The sequence below is a fragment of the Nipponia nippon genome, unplaced genomic scaffold (genome assembly GCF_047370975.1).
Source record: "Nipponia nippon isolate SJK-2023a ecotype South Korea unplaced genomic scaffold, ASM4737097v1 scaffold_1, whole genome shotgun sequence".
Classification (NCBI taxonomy): Eukaryota; Metazoa; Chordata; class Aves; order Pelecaniformes; family Threskiornithidae; genus Nipponia; species Nipponia nippon.
In genome coordinates this window covers 91896524-91921119 of record NW_028262290.1, presented here as the reverse complement: position 1 = coordinate 91921119, position 24596 = coordinate 91896524, and the positions used below count along the sequence as shown (strand labels likewise).

At 39.0% G+C, this 24596-nt stretch overlaps 1 protein-coding gene across 2 annotated transcripts in view; it reads right to left on the bottom strand.

Annotated features, from left to right (window-relative positions):
- Nucleotides 1–24596, bottom strand: part of GMDS (GDP-mannose 4,6-dehydratase) — a 431344-nt gene that overhangs the window by 236577 nt on the left and 170171 nt on the right. For both annotated transcript variants that reach the window (XM_087762225.1, XM_087762234.1), the window contains exons 5-6: nt 23435–23627; nt 22433–22537 (exon numbers count right to left, since the gene is read on the bottom strand). In XM_087762225.1, the coding sequence (XP_087618351.1) occupies nt 22433–22537; nt 23435–23627 (298 nt within the window). The remainder of the gene's footprint in view (nt 1–22432; nt 22538–23434; nt 23628–24596) is intronic.

Sequence of the window (24596 nt, the reverse complement as noted above, 5' to 3'; positions counted from 1 at the left end):
GGATAAAATTGTCCCTTCCTATCAAGTGATCCCCATTTGGTATTACTTTAAAATGTGTGATTTCAATAAAATGAAGTGGTACTAATTCCTTTAAATATTGCTAACAAAGACAGTCAGCATATCAATTGAAGTCTTTCCTTTTCTTATATATTGACACACATTTTGAACTTTCCAATGCCAAAAGTAAAATGTGCTAAGTCTGGTTGGCCCCATTTTGCATTTGCACCACACTTTTTGATGGAACTCCTATGCTACTACCTGTATTTTAAAAATGAGGAGATAGAGGCAGAAAGGGGCAGAGGTAGGAAGCAGCAGCAGCAGGAAGGCAGCACACTGGAGGGGGCTGATGCTCTTCAACCCAAGAGCACCCTCCGCCCCCGACATCCACTTGCAGACTGAGAACGTTTGGACAGCTGAAGGCAACGGGAGGTCACATGAACTTGGCATGGAGGGAACAAAAATTAATGATTTTTATAATGGAAGGGGAAAATAAGAGTGAGACAAAATCTTGTGAGGAACGACAGGGTACAGAAATTGGGAGGGAACGCAGAAAGAAGGGAGACTTTTCTTTTTCCCAGCGGGCAGAAGGATAGCATGAAGCTTACCTGGAGGGACAACTAGTAAGCCTCATAAAAGAGATGGATGGAAGTAAGGTGAGAGACCTACCAACCACTACCAGAGGATGAGAATCTGAGGTGACCTTTGTCGTAGCACAGCGAGCCACACTCCCCTGTGATTGAGTGGAGCTAACCCTCCACCGGGGATCTGTCATCAGGGCTTTAAACTCTTCACGACTGTTTTGCATACAAACAGATATAGGTTTCCACCTTCCAAAGAACAATGACAGGATAATTTCTATGACTACACAGCAGCAGTTCTCTAAAGTGACTGTGAAAAAATGACATTTAATTAGCAGACAATCTGCATGTGTAATGTGTAACACAAAGGTATTAGATTTCACATTCAAAATGCCCTTATTCAGGACCAATTACACATCTCAGATCTATCACACAGGCTTGTTAAAAGGATAGAGTGACATACCAGCAATAACTGCTGGGCAAAAGGTGCTATTTTAGTATATTTCCTCCATATAATTTTTCTTAAATTAAAATATTTTCCCCTCAGGAACTGTACACTGAACAGGAAAAGGTGAGGCATCAAAGATTCTTATAAAGGAAAAACCAAACATTAATACTGAAAACAATATGTAAAAGTGTTATTCCTGTTCCCAAGTTTATGCTGTTAATGGCACTTACATAAACAGAGCAGCATTTCGCTTACAGAAAACTTAACCTTTTGCTCTAAACTATTCACTTTGATTTCTTAATCGCAGTTCATATACACTACATTTTAAAACAATGGTAAATTTCTTCAGCCACTCTGATTTGTTAACACTCATTTAAGCCCTGTTTTTTAAATTGTACAGCTAATGTTATTGAATTAAACCTCTCATTTAAGCTGTCACAGAATTAGACAAGCCCTTGCATGTATGAGCTATGGGGTAAGCATGAGCATGCTTGCCCATCAGCACAGACTCTTTATATTGTTTAAGCATGTGTAAACAATTGGAGTTAAGTACATGCTTTGCTGAATTGGTGCTACAATAGCTAGAAATGTATGCAACCCAAAGGAAAATCCAGCACTTGTACAAAATGGAAATATCACACAGTCTAAGGCAACTTGCACAAAAAAAAGGATTTTAACTTATATTGTTAAATAGCTCTCAAAGTTCAGACATCTGTGCCCTTAAATTTAACACCCTTTTTCTTTTCTCCCTGCCTTTGCCTTCCTCCATCCTCTCACCAGTAGCACATCAAAAAAGGTGCTGTTTGACGGGTCAAGCTGAGACATTCAGCCTTTACCCTAGCACTCCCTTGAGATGAAGCAGGCAAGGCTTTTAATCTTACCTGGTGACACATGACTGACTAATACAGTTTCTTGGACCTTCTGACCTCTGAGGGACTAAGTCTGGTTGGTCTCTCAGCCTCTCCAGGTGGCTGGGACATCAGCTTGTGGTGGGTCACAGTATAATCAAAGTTTTGCACAGATCTTCCATGCCTTTCTGTGTGCCCATATTAGTGCTAACTTTTAACGTGCAAATTTCTAAGTATAAAATGTGTCATTTCACTTCAAGTCAGGGGTAAAAGGAACTTTTATTTACTTCTACTGAAGGCAAAAGAGTGTAATAAGAGCTGGCCTTAAAACCAATCACAGTGGCATACAACTTTGCTGAGTCAGTGCTGATGTATTTTCTTGGAGAGAGAAAAATGGTCTAGCTACAGCCAAATAACTTATTTGAAACTTCACCTCCCACACAAACTAATAAGCAGTCCTAGGCGGGTTTGACACTTATACAGTATAACTCAACATGTTCCTAAATCCATGTACCTCCCTTTTGAACTTTGTTGCTCAGCTGTTTTTCTCTTAGGACTTTCTTCTGGTTAGCTTTGCGACAGTGGTAGTCCTCAAGGCACCCTTTAGGCCCTCAATACATCATTTGGTAAACGTGTTTCCATTTTCACAAACTGCCCTTTGCTATAGGAGTCCTGGAGCCACCAAGAGGAGGTCCTGAAACACAGTTGAGCTGGAAAGAGCCATAGGCAAAGAGCTCATCACGAAGTAACAAGGTGGCGACTAGTGAGAGCTGAAGGGAAAGAGAAAAAGATATCTCAGCTTCTGCAAATACAGGAAGAACAATTTTTTCTAGCACTTGAACAGGGCACATAAAACGCAAGGCGCTACGTTTCCTTCCATCTTCTGTGTTATGAATAATTAGATTCTCAGCTAGGATGTGGTGAGAAGAACATTTCCAACACCAGTGATGATCCCAACAATTCAACGTACAAATCATCAGTTGTGATGATCTGCAATTACCAGCACGAGGATGAATTGTTCCAGCTACAGATACCCCTTCAGACTCATATGAGACTAATCACGTAAACACATGGCTCTGACAAAATAGTAAAAAAAAAAATCTTCACAGTGCATGCTGTGGCATGCAGTCAAGCTGGTGTGTAACCAGGGGTATGAGATCGGCTCATGGCGCTTTCAGCCCACTCTGCCTGCCCCAGCTACCCTCATTTCCCAAGCTCTACTTCTGCACAGGGACAAGTGGGGCTGCTGAGGACAGAGCAGGACAGCACTGGAAGTCATTATCTTGGATAAAACCAAAGCAACACCCCTCAAATGTAGTGCTTTAACAACAAACCCCCTTGAAACAAGCTTCAAAACAATTATGTGGGGGGACACACACAACCCAACCCTAAAGTAACCCCCCAACCTTAACAGTTTAAGAAGAGAATAGGAGGGAAAGGCAGAGACAAGCTAACAGTACACCAGGAAGACTGCAAGCCAGCAAAGACAGCATGTCCCTTCTGCTCCTGAAAGACTTGGACATGTTTGGCCTAGCTGTGTTGACCTCCTGTATTCAGAGAGCCAATAAAAACATTATTTCACCTAGCTGCAGTTACTGCCAGTTGCTTAAACTTCCCATAAAAAGTTATGTCCTTATTTCAGAGTAGGCTGTGATCGCTCTCGGGGGACCCTGAAGTTAAGCAAGGGTGCTACGTCTTCCACACCCAAACCCTGAACTGGAAATGCCACCAGCCAGAGCAGCAGCTCTCCCACAGGCAGAAAAGATACGTCAGGAGGTTGCATAAAAGCCATTGCTGAGAGCAAAACCTGCTCTGGGACAAACCCTGGCCACGTTGCTAATTTTCACTTTAAAATGAAAAAGGCACCAAGGAGAAGAAATGGACACTGCTATTTACTGAGAAAAATCACTCAAACACAGGAAAACAGTAAAATTATAGCAGCTTTTTGAAATATGCATACATTTCAATGAATATTCCCTTTTTCTAACGTTGCCACTGAAACTGAATCCCACTCCTGCATTCTTTCGGTGTTGGAAATAGTGTTTCTCTAGTGTAATTAATAAATTAAATAAAAAGAAGTATGCAGCTATAAACCCAGCGAACTCAGTTTTCTGGCAAGATAAATTGGTGCAGGTTCACTGAAGACAGATTACTTAAGTTTAGAAAGAAGAATCCAAACTTAAACATTCCACCATTAACACGTCCAATTGCCACAAAAATTTTGCATAAGAAAATGTGAAACAAAACATTTGGAAAGTGATTAAATGGCAAAAACTAGAGCACCTAAATAAAATGTCCATTTACCACTGTTCAACTTGTCATGCTCACTACTGCTTTAATACCAGTATTTTTAAGAACACTTCTTCCTTTGTGGACTCCTGAAATTCATTGTTATCCTGTTTTTGTGATATTTCCCATTTAAGTTAGTTTACACTTCCTCTAGGAACAGAAGAGGCAGTTGGATCACCTGCTGTTCTGAGATGCCTACAATACTTGAGCACAATGGGGTGAAACCAGGACAGAAAGTTAGCCCAATTCTGAATTTCCTGGCTTTGTATTTTTAGTGAGACCTTTCACATAATTTTAATGTCCCCATAGGTAGCTGTGCATGCTCTCAGAAAAACATGCATGCACATACACACACTCTGTACACGTTCAGGAAGAAAGCTGTAAGTTCTAGCACTAAAAGTTAGGATTATGTATGCCAGTGTTATTTTTGAATGCAAAATGATACAGTTTCACAAAACACCTCTAGATTAATTATATATTGTAATTTTTTTCCTAATAGGATTGCCCCCTGTGCAGAGAATAGACTTGCTCTGAGAGCAGAGACTACTGTCTTGTGAGAAGTGAAGTAGGCAGGGATCCTATGGAGTCTGAAGCTAAGCAAAGATAAAGAACTGCAGGAAAAGAAATGATGGATGCACAGTTCAATCTGATTAATGCTGCTATGGAAAAATGAATAAAAGCCTGGTTTGTTCTGCAAATTCTGAAAAGGTGCTTCTAAAGTCACTTAAATCAAGGTTCTCATTTAGTCACTGCCACATACTCCTCTGTGTGCTTGACTACCAAGCCCTCAGACGCAAACAGATGGGAATTTTATTTTGAACATCAACCAATCAATCAATCCATGCAGACTTTATTTTTTTTCATGCCTTCGTTTCTCACCCCAAAAATGGGGATAAAATGCCAATGTCTTACAGGAATTTGAGAAAGTTAAGTACCTTGATATTTGTGAAACAATGAGAGAGAAATACCCTGGAAGAGTCAAAAAGGGATGAAATCATTCTCAGTGCAAGGCTTGAAGAGTGGCCATGAAAGGGGCACAGAGTAAATCTGCTGTCAAAGAACTCCTTTCTTGCTCTCTGCTTCTCAGAGATTGAACATCTAGTCATTCAGGTGAGAACTCTCCATCCTGTGCAAGGAATAAGGAAGAGGGAGCCTGTGGGGGGAAAAAACTAAAGTGCAAACAAGGGCTTTATCAGAACACATAGGCACAAATTTGAGGTAAGTTTGTGGAGACACCCACCATTCAGTCATTACACAATTTTTGAGCTAATCAAGTTTGCAATGTTCCTTTTTCCCCTCTTTTTGTAGTTTTCAGGATGTATTCATATTTACCTCATTTCTTATGCCCACACTAATGTCTTTGGATGGTGAGGAAGACTGTAACTGCTGTGGCCACAGAATTCTTAAATTTCCTGCTGCAGTTTAGAATCCACTACCAAAATTGGACAAAATTGAATTTTAAATAGTTTCCCAATGCACACTAAAGAGTTCATCTCTCAAAGGGCAGTTTATCGAGGGGCTCGAGGAGCAGAGAGGGAAATTTAACCCTGAACCCGATGTGAACCCAGGGATTGGGACTGCATATTTTCCACTGTCCTGCCATCTGCTGCTTCACTGCACATGGTAATCTTTGGCAACCCCACTGAGAACTGCCTGGGCTATGGCTCTGTTCAGACAGGGTGTAGAAAGAAAAGACACTGAGAATGTCATGGCTGGCTGACCAGACTACTGAGATCAGAGAGATTATGCCTCATTTGCTCACCAAGCCCTGCCAAAAGCAACACCATTTAACTGCAGGTACTCAAAACCCAACAGGCATGTTTAAAGGAATTCTAGGCTTAAAAAGAAGACCATTCATAATGTGCATTTGTTGGGGATACTGTAGCTACCACCTTCTGGCAATTATTCATGAGAGTTTTCAAAGGAAGTTTACCGTGCCCAGAGTTTCAGGTACAGGTGATATCTGGCAGAAAGTATCTTACCTGACTTATAGGACACACGGACCTCGAAGACGACTCAAGGCAGGAATAAACAAAAGGGACCTAATAGCCCAGCAAACAGAGATAAACAGAGAAAAAACATAGCTGTTATTTTAAAACAGCTACAGTCTGTTTATCTCCCGGCTGTGAAATGCTGCACAGTATGGGAGTGTGAGGGTTTGGTACTTACATGCATAACCTTCATATGTCATCTCATGACAAGGGACCTCCCTTGAGCCAGAGCCAAATCTACATTTGTTCCCCAGAGCACCCCCGTAGGCTCCAGATGCAGCAGGCGAAGAATCAGCTGTCAAACTCTCATTTCCTCTGACCACGCTCTTCTGAATAAGGGCCCCAACCCTTTCAGTGATAAAGTACCAAACATTTACCCACTGAATTTACTGACTATTTCAAAATTATGACTGTAAAAGCTAAGGAATATTTCAGAAGTGTCTTAGAGCTGCTACGGAATATTTTCTAAGGCTGCAAGAAAATTACTGTAGGATACAGAGTTATTGTAGGATTTTGAATCATATCATGCTGACACCAACTGCCTGTTATTAACGTATCTCCCTCATCCTCCCTGCTTCTGCCAGAAGTACTAGAAATGAAGATGTAATTGTATATGTGTCTACAACAACATCCTGCCCTATTTCTTCACTCAAATACTGATCTTGGAAATGACAGTGCCTTCTCTCGTATCTGCTTGGGAAAACAAAGGCACTTCAGTAAGATAAGCTTCTCCAGGGGCTGCAGAACTGTGGTTGGCAGATGTCAGGGTTGACAAATGTTCTTCTGATTGCAAAGGGACACTATGAAATTGTCCTTTAGCATGGAATAGACAGTTGCTGTCACCCTTTCTTCTTCCCTGCTGCTCTACTGCCTCCACTCTGTCTGTCTCACGGGGAGATTGGAAGAGAGACAGAAAAAGCCACGTAAGAGAGGAGGAACAGGCATCTTTTTCCCAGCTCCAGCTGTGTTGGAGCCAACAGGCTCCATTGTTTTGATGATTCCAGGACCTTCGCATCTCATTTCATCCCTGCTTGACAGAAGAGCACAGCAGAGATGGGAATGGCCTGCAGACTTACAGCGGGAGCTTCTGAAATCCTTAAGCTGTTCCGTCCTAGAAACGGCCTTTCTCTCTGAGAGCTGGAGTCAAATAACCTTGACCCCATCCTCTCGTTAGTAGGTTCTGCACCCAGGTAACCCTCGTGGCTCACAAGGGAGTTTTGCTAGTACTGAGCTTTGTAAACAAAAGGCAAGGAAGGAGCAATGTGTTAAAATCAGTAAGGCAAAGAGATCAAACATGCTTTCCATGGTATTTTTCTTTTGATGCTAATGCATAGCCTGAGAAGACTAGGTTTGAAGTAAAAAGCTATCGTTTAACATTCCCAGTTTAAACTGCTTCTCTGCTGCTAAGCTCCACTGAATCGGAGCTCCCCACTCCCACTCTCTCCTTCTTGACTCATAACCTCAGTGACAGCCATGAAGCCCGGCAGAGCCACTTCATAAAATGTACTAAATGAAGCAACTTTTAATAATAACAAGGACTGGCAGGTAGCCATGTTAGAGGAGGAAAGACCTAGTAGGAATGTCCTGCAGCATAGAAGTCTCTGTTGTTCTCATTACTGCAAAGGAAGAAAATCTCTTTAAACGCTTTTGATTCAAATGATCATTTGACAGAAACGACGGACAAGACAAATGGCTGTAAAACAAGGCAATTGGGTTTCCTACTGCTACAATATCTTACGTGGCTCCCATGACACAATTTCTCTGTTATTCTGCCTTGCCATGGTAAAGTAAACTTACAGGCTACCCAGAAAACAGATGAGTGTAATCAGTCCTTTTTAAATTATATCCCTTCACTCAAGGAAAGCAAATAACTTTGCCTGCTCTATAATAACTGTTGCTAATACTTCATTTATTCTTTAAATTGTTTATAAAACACTTCAAGAGAGGTCAAGACGAGAGGGCAACAATAACTGGAGATTAAGGAGACTCTAAGTATTTTGCGCCTGTGAGTAAACACTTTGGCAATTGTTATGATACAAGATAGATCTACTAAAAAAAAAATCAGCTTATTTATTATTTTCTTGAATACAGATGTTATTTCATCTGAGAGACAGTCCTTGTCTTTTCCACAGCTATTTCAATTCACATTAAGCAGCTGCAGAGTTGCCTAATGCCACGTGATGGGCAAATAACAATAGATTTAACCTGGTCTCCTATGAAAGAAACCTAAAGGAAAAATGAGCTAAGGGTAACTGATCTTCTTGTGAAGTTTTCTCCAAGTCTCCTGAGGAAGCAGGGGCTTTTCTCCTCAGAGACAGATGTGTTAAAGCCCACAGAGTCAGGAACAGGCAGAAATGAGTCCAAAGGACAGGGATGTGAATTTACTTGCAGGACTGGTGCCTTTGGGTGGGGTTTCAAACAGAGGTTTCAAACAAAAGGGGCCATCGTGTCCTTTTGCAATCCCTGTGGCATGGTTCTGCCCACTCTGGTTTTTGTTCTTCCCATGCACAGTACTAGCAGTGGTCAGGGCACTGTTCTGGAAAAGGGAACTGTATAAACTCTGCAACATCATTTCTTGAGCTGCTGAGTGTCACAACTGTGCAGATGCCTAATGAAGCTGAACTGCGACACATCAGTTAATACCAATCAATATCATCCACACTTTTGAAGTACATATGGATAAAATTATATTAGATCTTTAAACCCTCAACCCACTTGTTTCTTTTAAAATAGTTAAAATGTAGCACATGAGAAAAAAAATGCTGCTTAGTCATGTTTCTGTGTAGCCCAGAAGAGATTGCTAAAGAAACCACTCGTGTTCCCTAACATCTCACCTGCCAGTTAAAAAGAAAACCCCAAAGAAGTTGCTGAAAAAAACAATAAAATTCTGAGTAATTATATAGAAATAATAAATTTAAACATGATAAAAATACTTGCTGAGGAATTTAAAAGTAGCCAGCACTATAGGCATATTGGCTTACTAAAATGAAGTTAAATTCTTAAATTATACTCAAGAGTTGCAATGAAATTCAGTACACAGTATTTTATTAAAGAAAGATTACTCTCTTTACACATTTTATATGATAAGGTTATAAAAATGCAGGTTCAAAATTCAGATTTTATATCATCCCTCTTCCTTTTTTTTTTTTTTTTTTTAATTCCCACGTTTTCTTGATCTTCTCAAAGGCACAATGTCATCTGGACCTAGACACAAATACAAGCTCTCTCCAAATTACTTCACCCTAATACCAAATCAATACAGATTATGCCCACAATTTATTTTAATCCCAGTAAGATCTTTCTCCTTGAACCCACGTATTCCTTGGCACTACATGTTAGTCAAACACTGCAGCACTGTACAGTGCACATGTCAGCCAGGGGTATACTACAACCAAATAAAGCAGCTTACCCAAGCAGAGTGAAGTGCACAATGTAACTAAACAGTGCCAAATTATGCAAAAGCTGCTTGGTTTTTTTTCCCCCAGTCAAAATGAACTGAAAACTGTTTTAACTTTTTTTTTTTTTTTTAAATGGAAACTGAACCACAACTGTTACCTGAACCAAAGTCTTTATTGAACCTAATCTAGAACTGAACCACGAAGAAAATACTCAATTATTGGATCAGAATAATTGGTTAACAGATAATTTCCCAGAGGAAGTTCCCTTATCATGTAACTTTACATTTCAAAATTTTGTATTTTTCAGCTTGAACTGCTTCAGAAATACCAAGGCAGATAAATAATTATTGATCTGACCAAACGGAACTGACTTGAGTCAGAGTCAAAGAAAAAAATCAGATTGGAACCAAACCATTTACTGGTTCTTCGTGTTGTTTTACTTTTTTTTTTTTTTAATTATTGGTATTTTTCAAGCATCATAAGTCCATGCTCTTGTACTGTAGGAAACACAATTTTTCTTTCATTTTTAAATTAATTATATTAAACTTTGCAGTTTTTCCCACAAACATTATTTTAGAGTAAAAGGGAAATGAGACTAAGCAAACATTTCCAGGTAGCTGCCACCTACATCGTTATATAGTATATCGTATATCTGCTTTTAGAAATAGCGAATTATCAGGTGCTCTTAAAAACATTAAAATTATGCTTCTGTCTAGAAAGCCTTCTGTAAAGTGCTCACCTTTTCAATATGTAAGCCTCCCAGTGCTTTGAAAAATCTGAATGCTCTTGTCATTAAACAGCAGGTTTGAAAATCTGGTCAAGGCAACTGAGCTATTATTCACTTACCAGTAATAACTTTCTTTTTAAAATCAATAGAACTAGACTTAGAGTCAGAGCCTGTAAGCATCAAGATGCCTCTGTAAGTATTTGTAGGATCACAGCTATAATACTCTGTGTAATAAAAGGCAGAAATGTTCAAAAAGAACTTATTGCATCATGTGGCTGCTTAAGCATTTCTTTCCAGATAGGCTACAGAATAAGAGGCATTTCCCTTAATCCACTGAGGATTAATGTCCTAATTTTTTCCCTCTTAGTTCTCTAGAGGAAGAGCATATTTTAAAAAGTGTTAAATCTTTCAGAATTTTTTTATTCAATACCAAGCCTTTTGTGTTAAATATTAAACTACCTCATTTTAACCAGTAGAAAAACGTTAAGTTTGAATGAACCCTCATGTACATTACCCATTTGGACAATTTTGATTTATTCTACTTTTACAGCAAATTTTACTGAACATACTTATTCTTTCATCAGACTTTCATGTACAGGCAGCCATTTTCAAGCATCATCCACATACTCACACACGTGCATAATTTTGGAAAAAATGAATGAACAGTCCCTGATGACTCTGTGGGTTTCTTCATGGGTGTTGATGCCTGGTTATCATTGTCTATAAATGTGATGGTAAACCAGATGATATCACCACACCACCAAACCCACAAGGAACCTGTAGAACCAAAGTGACAGGAGACACTTAACTTACTTGCAAGCAGACCAAAGTTGTGCAATAACTGCAGCACACTAATGAACTCAAACCCAGAATTGCTTCATCCCATGATTTCAAAACAAAGAGCTTATTTTTCCTTCAAGCGCATTTTAAGATTATGATACTTTTCTTAAGAAAAGCATCATTATGAGACACAAGTAAAAATTTAATAATGACCTGTTACTTATCAATTACTTTTCTGACACTATTTTGGCAATAGATCTTGGATTCAGCAGCACGACAAAAACTGTTGCCAGTTCTTTGGTAACACCAGCACTTTCAGAACTAGGCAGCAAAGGTAGCATTTGCCTACTGTTGTTACATGAAATCAAGCTTTCAAGTTCCCAGAGCGAGTTACTGTTACACCAATCTTGCTCTGTTTTTCTTAAATATTGCATGGTCTGTGAGGACCATTAAATATGACAAAAATAAAAGAATTGTATATGTGCTACACTTTTTTTTTGTGCGAAACTCAAACAGGCTTAAAGAAAAATCCCTATTATTTGCACTACATGCTCAGTTTACTAGTTAATGGACTCATTCACAGTAGCATCCTCACCTGAAGATGCAAACAAAACACAAGCTAGCTGGTGTCCATCGCATATGATTCAAAGAAATGGACTTGAGACTATGAGAACATTAAAACTGTGTTAGAAAAGAGAGTATCTGAAAACTGAGGAGCACTGCAAATAGAAACCATGAACTTGAACACAGCAAGGACTGTGATGCTCAGACCATGCTGAGCTGAAGGCAGAGATGCTTTCCTAGATGTAGGAACACCGGCATTTCTATGAGGACACACCAAATATAAAGGAGACCCATGGAGCCACCTTCTAGCACAGATGCATGACAAGCACATATAATTTTCACCAGAAGTCAGATGATTCAAATGACTACCTGGAAATTGCAGCGTATCTGGACAGGTTATGGCCCAGGACACACAGTGGCACACCGCTACTCAGAAAAGGAGAAGCGCGTGCACTGCCTAGTTTTACACCTTACGAAAGGTAGAGGTTTGTCCATGATACCTGAATGACTACCCAATAGAGCATGACAGCAAATCACACTACTAGCACCAGTCTATCCCATTCCCCTATTAAAGAAGGGACAGAACACTTCCATCATCTCCTACTTTCCCTACAACATACCTAGAGGAGATCAAAAATCAATACAAGGCTTTGAGAAAAGGAAGTTACATTCCTGCTGAAAACCACGTTAAAATTAGCAATTACTGGCCTGCTTTTCAATGACAGATGCATGCGATGTTTATGCAAGCAAACAGCATGGAAAAAAGAAGTATTTGCAAACTCAAATGCCTGGTATGGTCACAGGATTGGCTTTGCTCAAGATTCAATGGCACTTCAGCATAAACGCTTACAATGAAATATATCGCTGGTACCATCCCTAACCAACAAAGCGCCTAAGACAAGGGATAATTTTCAATATACTCCATTTTCAGGAATTATATAAGATTTGGGAAGTTTAAGGACTGTTCCTGATCTTTGAAGGTGCATAATATCTCCATTTGTCTTGAAGAAGTGCAATAATGGTAACAAAAGATCTTGTCATTTATTTTTACAGTCTGCAGCAAATAGAAACTCAGTGTAAGTAAGAGCATGTAGTATACCAGGCAACTCAAGTATCCCTAATAGATGTATACATGCCTACCAATGACTCAGAATATGGGCATGAGGTGGGGCTCAGACGAGAAAGGTGTCAGCAAGAAAGCACAAAGAAGATTTATAACTTAAAAGCAACTGTTTCAAAAATTTTTAGAAAGAAATGCAAAGTAAAATGTTTCTGTGTGTTACTGATGTTTTTCTCATGTCATCTGGATTTGTTTTAAATCCAAAATGAGCTCTGAATTTTCCAGATTCACACTGCCTAGACTTGGGATTACTATAGGATTTTATTTTAAAGTTTCTGGCAAATATTCTCAATCCACTTATTGATGGCTATTGATGCTATGAATAAACACCTTAAATCTCTCTTAATGTGAGGTTTTTAAGTGAGAAAAAAAAGGATGTAAACTGGAGGTCTGAGTTGCTTTGCTGTACAATTCTTTTACTACTTGTAAATCTATTCACATTTAATGTCATGAAATCAAGCTCTCGCCATCAAAAATAACCCATCAGCACTCCTGCAGCATTGCTGTAGCAGTGGTTCTCAAACTCACATGTCCTAGGGCAAAAATTAAAAGTAGAGAAAACATGACATTGTATTCTCTCTGTTGGCTTGGTTTTAATGTTTTCCATACCAAAGAGCAACCCTGAAGGGTTTCATGGGAAACCTGCTAACTGAGACCCACAACCCTTTGTTTTAACGGCTATCATTCTGTAGGGGTGAGATACAATACAGATCAAAACATGCAACTGATATTGCAACATCTAAATAACATGTGGTATCAGGTTTAATTACAACAAATACTTGTAAACTGTTTGAGAATACTCAGGCTTCTGGACATAGCTTTCATTTGCCAATCAGTGCCTAACAATTAAGTAGAACATATAATTAAATTTTAAGTGTCTATGAAAGGCAAATCTTTGAAAAAGAAATATTTTAGTATGGTGGGCAAGGTGTGTACACATCAACAGTGTGGGAAACATATAAGTGAATCAACAGTGGGGGAAACATATAAGTGACAGTATATACTGCTATAAGTCCTTGTAACAGAGGTTAAAATCTACTCAAAAAATACTTGCAGTTAGATGAACAAGACTGACACAAATCAGCAGTCTGTCCCGCTGTTGAGATTTTCAGCTATTTCAGAGTGACACTGGTTATGTTTATAAACAAAGCTTTCATGCACCCCAGAAAAGTACATAATGCATGTAATGGTCTGAAATCAAACTACCTATACATGCAATGTTTGCCTGTGTGTTTTTGCTTCGTATCTTTAAACATAGCTTTCTGGGAACTTCCAGTAAAGACTGAGTGCAATCAAGGCAGAAAAAAAAAAATTGTTCCTAAGTTCAAACCAAGCTCTGACCAAATGCACTAACCTTCTTTCTGACCTTGGATGAAATAGCTTACCTTCCTATGACACTGCTGTAAAAGCCCACTATATGAGTAATCTTATCAGAAGTGACATCTGATTACATGGCATTTCTCGTTTATTTGTTTTTAATGAATCCTGAAGTCTTTATTGAGGAATAATCAGTTGACATTTCCTTCTGCTTTTTCTGAACCACTAATGGTGGAACTGTTTTATTGTGAATTAGAGTCTCTCTTGTTCAGTTTCCCATACCTTAAGTGACTGAGTGGGTTAATTACAAATAAATTTCTCAGAATAACATGCACTTTTAATGGATCTCCTTTTAAAATATTTTTTTAAATTATGCAAGACAAGGTAAGCAGAGTTCTAATGGGGGAGCTATTTTAAGGAAAACAGGACGCACACTGCCGAGAAAATGTTTCAGATGGGCCTAGTAAGTGTGGCAGTCACTGTATACATACAAGTTGTGTGCATGAACCTGCTTTCAAGTTTCTGCACCTTGTAGATGATGCCTAAAATTTGAAGATTGTGGAATAAGGTCTACAGAGCCTCATGTGCTTAGTAACAGCTCTGCAGTGATACCCAGCACTACAAAGATAAGCCATAAGCAATTTCTAATGGTCGTTACCTCATACTCCCAGGGGAACACTGGCATTGCTGATGTTGGGTTACGCGCTAGGAAGTAGACAAAGCAGAATTACACTAGTATATCACACAAGAAATGTATATATTCAAGAGAATTTATGTGAACAATCATAGTAAGACACAAGTCTTCAAAAGTTTAGGAAATAATAACAATGAATAATATACTAAACATTCATTACTTATAGAATATGAACAATGTAAGATAGATTCATTTATGCAACATACCTCTTGCAATAATGATGTGACCTTTGCTCTTTGTGTGATTTTTTTTCTTTTCTTGCCTCTGACTATTTCGGAAAGACAATGACATTATTTAAATTTGAGGGGAAAGTGCAGGAAGAAATCTTAGTGAACCACAACAGAACGAAATAATCGTGTAGAGGCAACTGCAAGAAAAAACGGCTCAAGTGACAGAAACAAGAAATACCAAAGTGGTTCACTGTGAGTCTCCACAACTGGAGAAACTAACCTGCAGTGTGCTCTCTTGTCCTAGACTCTGGGTACACCTGAGCTATGACTTAACCGTGCATTCAACGGAGGCATTGTTCCCCAGCTGAAGTGGTTTCCTTCAGAAAGGATCTCACGTGCAGCAGCTTGGACTGAATTCCAACAGAACCCTGGTCTGGGGGAGCAGTGAACTGAGGTGAGTCTTTCATGCATGGTCTCCTACCCACCAGTACTGGTGTCTGAGATGACCACTCTGTATCTATACCATCTCCTATATTCTCCCCTAATGTTCCAGCAAGGGCAATGGGATAACTTGGGTTAAATGGACTTCTGGCTGAAGCTACTGTGGCAGTTCTGTTCTTCTGACCTTCTGCAAACTCCACATTCACTTTAAGCTAGTTTGTAAAAGGCAAGATATAAAACTCCCAATTCTTGCCTGTATTTCAGTTCATGTACGTATGCAAAAAAGCAGAATGGCCACATTTTCCATTGTTTTTTGCCCAGGGATAAATAAATGTAACAAAGGGAAAAAAAATAGGGTAATAGGCACCTAAAACACATTATTTCTAAAAACCTTGCTACAAGCTTGTGCATTAATGAAGCCATAAGACCACTACAGGTGTGATACATGCTCTGACCACTCCATTTCCCATTGCTGACTTCCATATCTTCCATAACATTTTATTTCAAAGTTTTGGGCTGATAGTTCATTAGAGAAAAAAAGTCTATAAATTCTTAGTTTAAGAAACTAACACTGATATCTGCTAACATAACTTGAGAAATGTTAAGAATTACATGGTAACGTTCTCTAAATTTAGTGGTTTTGACATTTTGTAAATTGTGTGGATGTTCTGCTTTTTTTTTTTGAGATTAAAAAAAAGTTGAAAATCAATCAATCAATCATGGAAAATAGCAAAAACTGTAATCTACTTTCTTCTCAACACAGTATAAGCCACAAGGGAGCACATGATTTAATGACAAAAAGATGCATCTGATAAGATAATAATTTGCTCAAGGAGAGATCTGGGTTGCGAATGCAGCTGTTCCAAAAATCTAAACCCATAGGCAAGAAATTACTTAGTTTTTGTGCAAGCTATATCCATAACTACTCAGATAAACTGGTGATAGACCCCAGAACAGTGCATCAGATAGAGAAGTACAGAATCAGGTCTACTTCGAGATTGAAAAGAAAAAAAATATTAAGAGATGGTAAAGATCCCCACAAACTATCGTTGCAAACACTGAATCAAAAAGATTTTAGTAGTTAGACTGTTAACATAGCCTCTTCCTTCATCAGTGACTCACTTGAGAAAAACATCTTTTTATACCCTGATTCAGTTCATGTGCATGTTTATTTTGCTCCCATACGGGACAAGTTCCATGGTACTGACTTGAACTACTTGGATGCCCAAAGCTAAGGACACGCAGAAACATTCTCAGCCTTCAGTGCTTATTTCAGAAGTCTGGTACTGCTTTTAAAACACAAGCTCACAGAGGGAAGCCCACTCATATTTTAGTCTGATTGCACTGCCTTCATATATCAGTATTGGCTAGCACTAGGAAAGTGACAATAGAAGTTTAAGATGACTTATTAGCAGCACAAAAAACAGACAAAAATCTTCATATATTTTGATGTGCTCTGATCAGTACTAATTGGGCAGTATCAGGTTCAACATCAGCATAATTAACTGAATTCACTTATTTTGTAACATCAGGTCTTTTTCAAGGGGAAAACACGTGTACTTAGGTAAAATAGCAGAGAGGTATTACCTGGCAATTCTCTATTATTACAGTCAATATTACTGCAAATCCATCTGTACAAGTAGACCCTAATGCCCATATTTATCCCCACTGATGTTTGACTGCATGTGTAGATAAGAACACACCTGCAAAGATCACTTAGCGGATCAGTCTCACAGCAGGGAGAAAAAGGCAGTAAGAATGCATGTCTTCAGGACACTGCATGCTTTCTCTGTTGAAACATGCAAACTAAAAAGCATGAAATGATCTTGGCTGCTCTATAGCACACAACTGAGTAACTCCTTTTACATTGGCCATGGTACCCTGCCATCAAGTTTTCAATATACTAGGCAGAAGATCCCTGATGATACTAGCCAGCCTGCATTCTTCTCATCCAGTAAGGAGTCAGCAAGACACAAGCAATACTCTGCTGACTTTTGCTATTCAGATATACTTGTGGGTTGGGAAATTTCATATTATATGAAAGAGACATAGCTCTGCACTGAAAATTTCACACACTTATGTCTTTCACAGGCCTAAACTTACAGAGGGAGCACCAGCAAAAGCCCTTAGTATTTCCAATGGTACTAGGTTGACCAAGCTCTTCTTGCACAGAAAGTGTGTAAGGAGACTAGCAATTAGTCTCCTCAACCAAAGAAATGAGAAAGGGAAATCTGGCAGATGTTGGCTACATCTCTTTATAGGAGATGCAGAAGAGCAGCTGTTACAGTAGGGATTGTAGGGATTTCTTGTGAAAGTCGGTAGCAGATGTCACCATCTGCTTCTGGCTTCTCTATGAAATAGAGGCAAAAGGGAGACTGAAAGCCCGTTAAAAGAAAAGGTAACAACAAAAACCATAAATTCAAAAGATACCCAAACATATTTACAGTAAGTAGGCAAACCTCTTACCCCCTTCCTCCTGGCAAACCTTTGATCCAGATGCACAATAAAAGCAAAGAACACTCCCCATTCTCTTTAAGTCATGATTTCTTTTCATTTTAATCTTACTACATGTACTCTGACAACAATCAGCCTGCAATCTAACACCTAGCCATTTCCTCCCCGGCTGAAAGAGATCACAGAAATGAGCAGTTGTATCCTTTCCCTCTGGCTATACAGCAATGGTCTGATGACAACTGCTTTACCAGGCTTGGTATCAGACAACCAAAAATTCCCTACTGAATAATCTACACAATGATGTCATGTGTGGAGGCAAAGTATTTATCACTTAGGGAAAAAAAAAACCCAAAAACTAACAAAAACCAAACAAAACTTCTGTTTCATTGTGTCAGGAAACATGCTGTACATGTTTGTACATCTTGGCAGATAAAGATCAGATGAGGCAAGCAATGAAGTGGTTAACCAAATCAGAAAGTTATCTCAGACATCCAAAGGTACATCTTGTAAACCTGCGAAAACTTCTTACACAGAACTGAGGAGCAAAAAAGTAAAGGCTTGTCTGGGAAGAAACAAATGACACTGTCAACAAGTAGTTTGCTTTCTCACTCAGAAAAGAATTATTAGTGAGATCCAGAGCCCAACAAAAGAATAGGAATATTTCCAATGGTGTAAAATAGGCTTGGATCAAGCCCTGGCTTTCCTGAAAACTAGACTTGCTATTTGCCTCACTCCTCCACTGTCAAAACTGTCATCTTACTGAACAGAAATACCTTTCCAATATTGCTATAGGGCAGACATTTCCACACTGGTAATACTGGGAGCCATGTTCAGCCACCACCAGCAGCTTGGTGGCCACCACCTTCCCCATTTCGTATCCCATAATGTTATCTTGAAAAAAAAAAAACAAACCAAACCAAAAACCAAAACCCAGCAGCATTCTGGGAAAGTTTTTTAGGTTTTCTTTTGTTTGTTTATTTTTGGAAACAGAGGCCACCTTGTAGCTTACTACCACTGTAGAAAGCATTTTGCTTTTCAGCTAGTGTCATATTTAGACAATAAATAAGTTCAGAAATAGAAGTTCCCATTCTCCTTTGGCATTGCCATAAATCAGGAAACACTTGAGCTATACCTGGATAAAACTGATGAAAGTAACTGAAGAAATCAGCTTTAGCAAGGTGTACTGCTAATACAGGTCTTTTCCCCAAAGCAAGCAAATTATGCTTATCTTACATTAGCAGACCATTACTGGAAGTACTATGCCAGACCCTCAGCTGGCATAAATCAACATGACCCTCTTCACTTCAGTGCAGCTGTGTTGATTTATGTGAGCTAAAAAGTAACTATTTCATCTTATAAAACTATAAAAGTGACTAAGAAATGAAAGGCAGTATGTATAATATAAAGAAAAAATTAGAAAGGAAAGTACTACAGAAAGGCTCAAAGTAGATGTATATTTTATTAAGATTAGTCTAACATAGCCACTCATTTTGCTCCATATGAGATTTTAGATAATATTCTCTGTTGTTACATACACATGTATCTCTTGTGCAATTTAATAATCATAGGATCATAGAATCGTTTAAGTTGGAAAAGACCTTTAAGATCGTCAAGTCCAACCATTAACCTAGTGCTGTACTGTTCCCAAATTAAGATGTAAGGCTCAGACAGTGGGTTCAACCAACCTGGAATTTATCACTGGTGTTTTTTGTAGTCACTGTGGCTGTCATAACATGAAACATTGGACTTAAAAGCAAGTCCACACAGCAAACTTAAGTGTTCATATTTCCAGTATGGTGTCATATATGAAGAACTACTCCTGTTATGGTCTTTCTGTTATAGAGCAACATAAAAGTAGAAAATCAAATGAGCTTCTCAAAGCTGGCACTTCTCTCAAGCCTTGGTAATTTCAAGAAATAGGAAACCTCTCATATTAGACTTAAGCACTCTTTACCCTTATGAACTCTGTGTAGACTTTCCTATTATTATACAGGCTACATGAAATTAACTATTTTTCCGAGTTAAAACTGGGAAGGCTGAGGAGAATTGATAATCTGAAATAAGAGGTGTATATTCCTAAATTCCTTTCTCAGGAAAGCAGCTCTTGAGATTAGACAGTTCTCATTTTCACTAGGCTTGTGTATCACTGCCCCAGCAGTATAACATCTGAACACCATATAAAGAGAAATCATGAAGCAAACTCTTTACAATTGTCCGTTCAGTTCAGCCTCAGTGACCAGCTGCTAACAGCCACTTGGCAGACAACTGCAATTCATCATCCTTTACTATGAGTACTGGTACTTAAAATACAAATACTTCTGTATTTGATCACAACACAGGCTGCCAGGTACCAAAAACGCATTCTGTTCATCCTTACCATTGCCTTACAGTGTAACATACCTCATGGATCCCTGCCTACAAAAAATACTAGGATTTATCTCTTCACAGTCTTTCCCCATAAATACATTCACTGTAGGAAACTTACAGAAATTTTCAGAAGTATGATTAACACTTCAGGTATGGGGAAAAAATATGCATTGTCTGCCAGGACAGACCAACTCTGCACCTCAGCAAGCGGCACTGCCACAACTTTCTGCTCTCCACTGATTCCTGGGCATTGTGTTTTGTGTGGACAAGACGCACTCAGTATCACCATCAATAGACAATTCCTCTGTATAGGAATTAGAAATCCCTGTTAAATCCTCTTTTCCTCCCAAAGCACCTTTGCAGTCTTCAGAAACATTAGGAAAGTGATGAATGGCTATTAAGAAAAAACCTCAAAACTACTTTTCTTCCATTTTCTTCTCTGTATAAATTTTCACACTTTCTCCCATAGAAACACTAAGCAAATGGCACTGGGCTGTGGTTACAGTTGCTTTCATGGCACGTACTCCCTCTAAGGCGAACGGAGACAACTGACACCGTTTCTAAGACAAGATTCCTGTTCATGACACAAGGGGCTTAAAACTGTACTCAGCATATACACACAACCAAAAGTACAGCCTGAGACTTCAAAGCACAGGGGGACCTTAAAGGTGTTGAAAAGAGACTTTGGATTGGAAGCTCCGTTGCAGCAGTGTCAAAGCTGGAACAAATGTCAGAGGGATCAAAATAGCAACGGGCACTGAAGTTTTCCTCCTTCAAAATGGCACAAGCGTATAGAGAAGCAGCACAAATGGTAAATGTGTTCCTGTAATTTCCGTCTCGTCTTGTAGCTCCTTAGTGTTACTAGAAATCATGCCAAGCTAATATTTGTCATTGCATATTCTCTCATTCTTTGTGTTGGTCAGAATGTTTTAATTGCATAAAGATAACTCAGAGCAATTTGGACGTCAAATTATGGCGCACCAAGAATATATCACAGCTAACTGTTTAAAAGAAAGTAAAGTATTAGGGATTCTACGTGAAACAATCTAGTGAATTTGATTCTCTCTTAATTTTGAACTTGTACTGTCATCTGCTCCAGTGAAGTGATGCACCAATTTCTACCACCAAGTATTTGATGGACCACTTACTGTAAATGCTGCCTACCCGGTATACTATGAGGTTTCACATCTGTGACTCCCAAAGACAGAAATCAATATTTAAATCCTATTGACGCCAACTCCTTTTTTCTCCTCTTTTTTTTTTTTTTTTTTTTTTTTAAAGCAGAGTTGCAATTATGTTCTATTTTATATTTGTAAGTATGATTAAAATTATTATATTTTGTGCCAGGCTATAATTTATATAATTGCATTTCTGTAAAACTTGAATTTATTTTTCATTTAGAAACAGACCACAATAAAAGGCTTCAGCACTGACAATCCAGTTTTCTGTGTTGATTTAAAGTTTAATTTTAGAGTGCTTTCTACAGTCACAGTACTTTAGGGGCAGAGGAAAACTGTCATTGTATAAAGAGACTTTTAATTAGCCGTGGACTCTTACTCAAACTAAATACCAGTATTAATTGTTCATAAAATACTGCAAGAGGAAAAGGGATGATTAAGTGGAATTTAAGCTGCACTGCTATTAAGGATTAAGCAGAAAGGCATTTCAAAGCCATGTGTTAAAAGCCATCTCATCAGAAGGTATGGGCCATAATCCACTAATTTTTCAAAATATACCAGGCTGTGCTCATTAGTCTTATGAATTTAGAGGGTCTATTATTTCTGCCTCTTAATTTGACATTTACATGCAAATAAAAATCTTGAGTACAAGTCACACCTGAAATTGCATCTGTTATGCAGTTGCCCACCTAAATGTTCAGAAAACCTGTCTTTTCGTGTGTCATTTTAACATTTTAGCCTCAACTTATTATCAAGAGGGAAAGAAAACTCAGGCATGTTACGACATTATTGCAGTCTCTCGAAAGCACCGATCCACAAAATCAGATACACAAGCCTCCCAGCGTCAGAGGGTTACAAAATGGAATATGATGCTTGAAAGGGAAAGCTGCTGTTCTGCAGGCTCTGAGACTACCAGGAGGGCTGCATTAAACACTGTGAGCAAGCTACAAGTCATGACACCCTCCCTACAGAATTTTGGCAAGTTTAAATGAAACCTGTGGATGCATTGTTTCATTTTTCCGGTCAGATGTACGCAAAGCGGGAACAGTTTCACATGGATTTTCTAACCTCTCCTGGGGCTTTCGTGATTGAAGAGGATGCCGTTCACAGCAAAGAGATTGTAGGCCTCTCTGAAGTTCACCACAATCCAGTAGGCATACAGTTTTGCTGCCCCTACAAGATAATTTTAAAGCGTTACATTTATCTGCTCTGCTTGTACGCAGCTCAGACAGACACACATACACATCTCACATGCAGGGCGAAGTCCACATTTCAACAGCAGAGTGCATTAGAACTTGATTCATTCCCTGTATGTGTCACATTTCATATGGAAAATATATCCGGCCCAATAAACAGCAGCTGAATGGGAAAATACTCCTTTTCTGTGCAGCCTCTGAACTGGCCAGGAAATATTAGGGCACTTTGTCACTTGTTTTCTTATGCACACTCAAGCGTAGCACTTTTTCTTTTACAATGTAATTAACATAGCCAGAGCGTGTGAAATACACCACTGTGGTGACCTCTGCTAATAAAAAAGAAAAAAATTACTTTGGAGGAATAAAAGCGAAAATCTGGTGCCTTAACACTCAAATTGATTTGAAACTTTATCACCAAAGTCCTCCATGCACATTGCTTTAATAAGTGTTTCAAATTTCTTGCATGTTCATGAAGGAAGAAGTGAGCTCTTGGGAGTTCTTCATTTAGGCAACAAAAAATATGAAACCTTATCACTTCAGCAGTATCTCACAACCCTTTGTGAAGGAAGAGCCACCCTTCACTCCCCGCCCCCAACCCCCCCCCCCCCGCCCCGATAGCTCTCTACCTCTGAGCTGAATGAACACAGTTTTGTGAAGTGAGATGCTAATTTCCAACCCTCAGGCAATGGCAGCAAGTACTTCTTATATAGTAAAGGTATTCATATTCATATTCATAAAGGTATGCCTCTCAACATGTCTAGTCACTTTAGGTCTATCATCATTCTAATCTCACACCCAAATGACTTCAGCCCTGAGACATGAGCGGGGAGAACAGACAGACAGACACTACACACACACCATCAGTGATCCTCACCGTAAGGCGATCTTGGGTAAAAAGGGGTGGTCTCCTTTTGTGGGATTTCTTGCACTTTTCCAAAAAGTTCACTGGTGGAGGCTTGGTAGAACTTCACAGAGTTGATAAGGCCACAGGTCTTAATAGCATCTAGGAGCCGTAAAGTGCCAACCCCATCAACGTCAGCAGTATATTCTGCTAGGTCGAAAGAAATCTTGGGGGGAGAAAGAAATAAAAACCCACCACTTTTACTAGGGGAACAAGAACATGCCGTGATCATGTACAACCAAAGTAATACGTCACTTGTCACAGACCATCTAGACACTTTTGTACAGGGTAGATGCTCAGTTTACAAAAGTACCCTCAAAGGATGTCTAAGAATAAACAAGTAGTTCCACAAATAGCAAAACCAAAAGGCTGGTGTTCCCTGATCTCTCTCTCAGGATTATTTTCCCATGTGAAGTAAGGGGTAAGCCTCCCCACAGTGGGAGCATTATCAGTCTCTCTCTCATCTCCACAGCTGCCAATTTTCACAATATTCACTTGGGCTTAATATCTTTGACATACTTGAATTTGGTTAAAATTGTCCAAAATATATTAAAAAAAAAAAAGTTAGACAGGAAGCATGACAGCATAAACCCGCATTTAAAAAAACCACAAACTTTAAACAAGGTCCAAAGTTTTGCAATTTAAACACACATAAAAATGGAGAGAAGACTAGAAATATCTGCTATTAAATGAGACTTCCAACCCCACCTGACTAAGGCGTACCAGAGCTGTGGCTTTTGCACAGATGTTACGGGGATAATGAATTGGGAGAGCAAAGGGTGGAGGTATCCTAAAGAAACCTGACATGTCCAGTTGACATATCTTTTGAGGTATGATAGTAAACTCATGCACACTGCTGAGCCAAGACACCTCTTTCTCTCCCCACTCCAGTAGTTCTCAGTTATCTTTATGATGAGCTTGATTATGGCATAGGCCACAAGACAGTGCTTGAGTCTAAGCTTTCAGAGTGTTTCAAAAATACATTAATTCTATTCCTTGCAGTTACAGAAGAAAACTAAAAACTGGAAAAAGTAAGCTGAAGGTAAGAGATGTGTTGTGACCACCCCAATCTACAGGCAGGAGAAATAAACGCTCGGAAAGGAGCTCACTCTGCTTGTTTGGTGGGTACATGCTG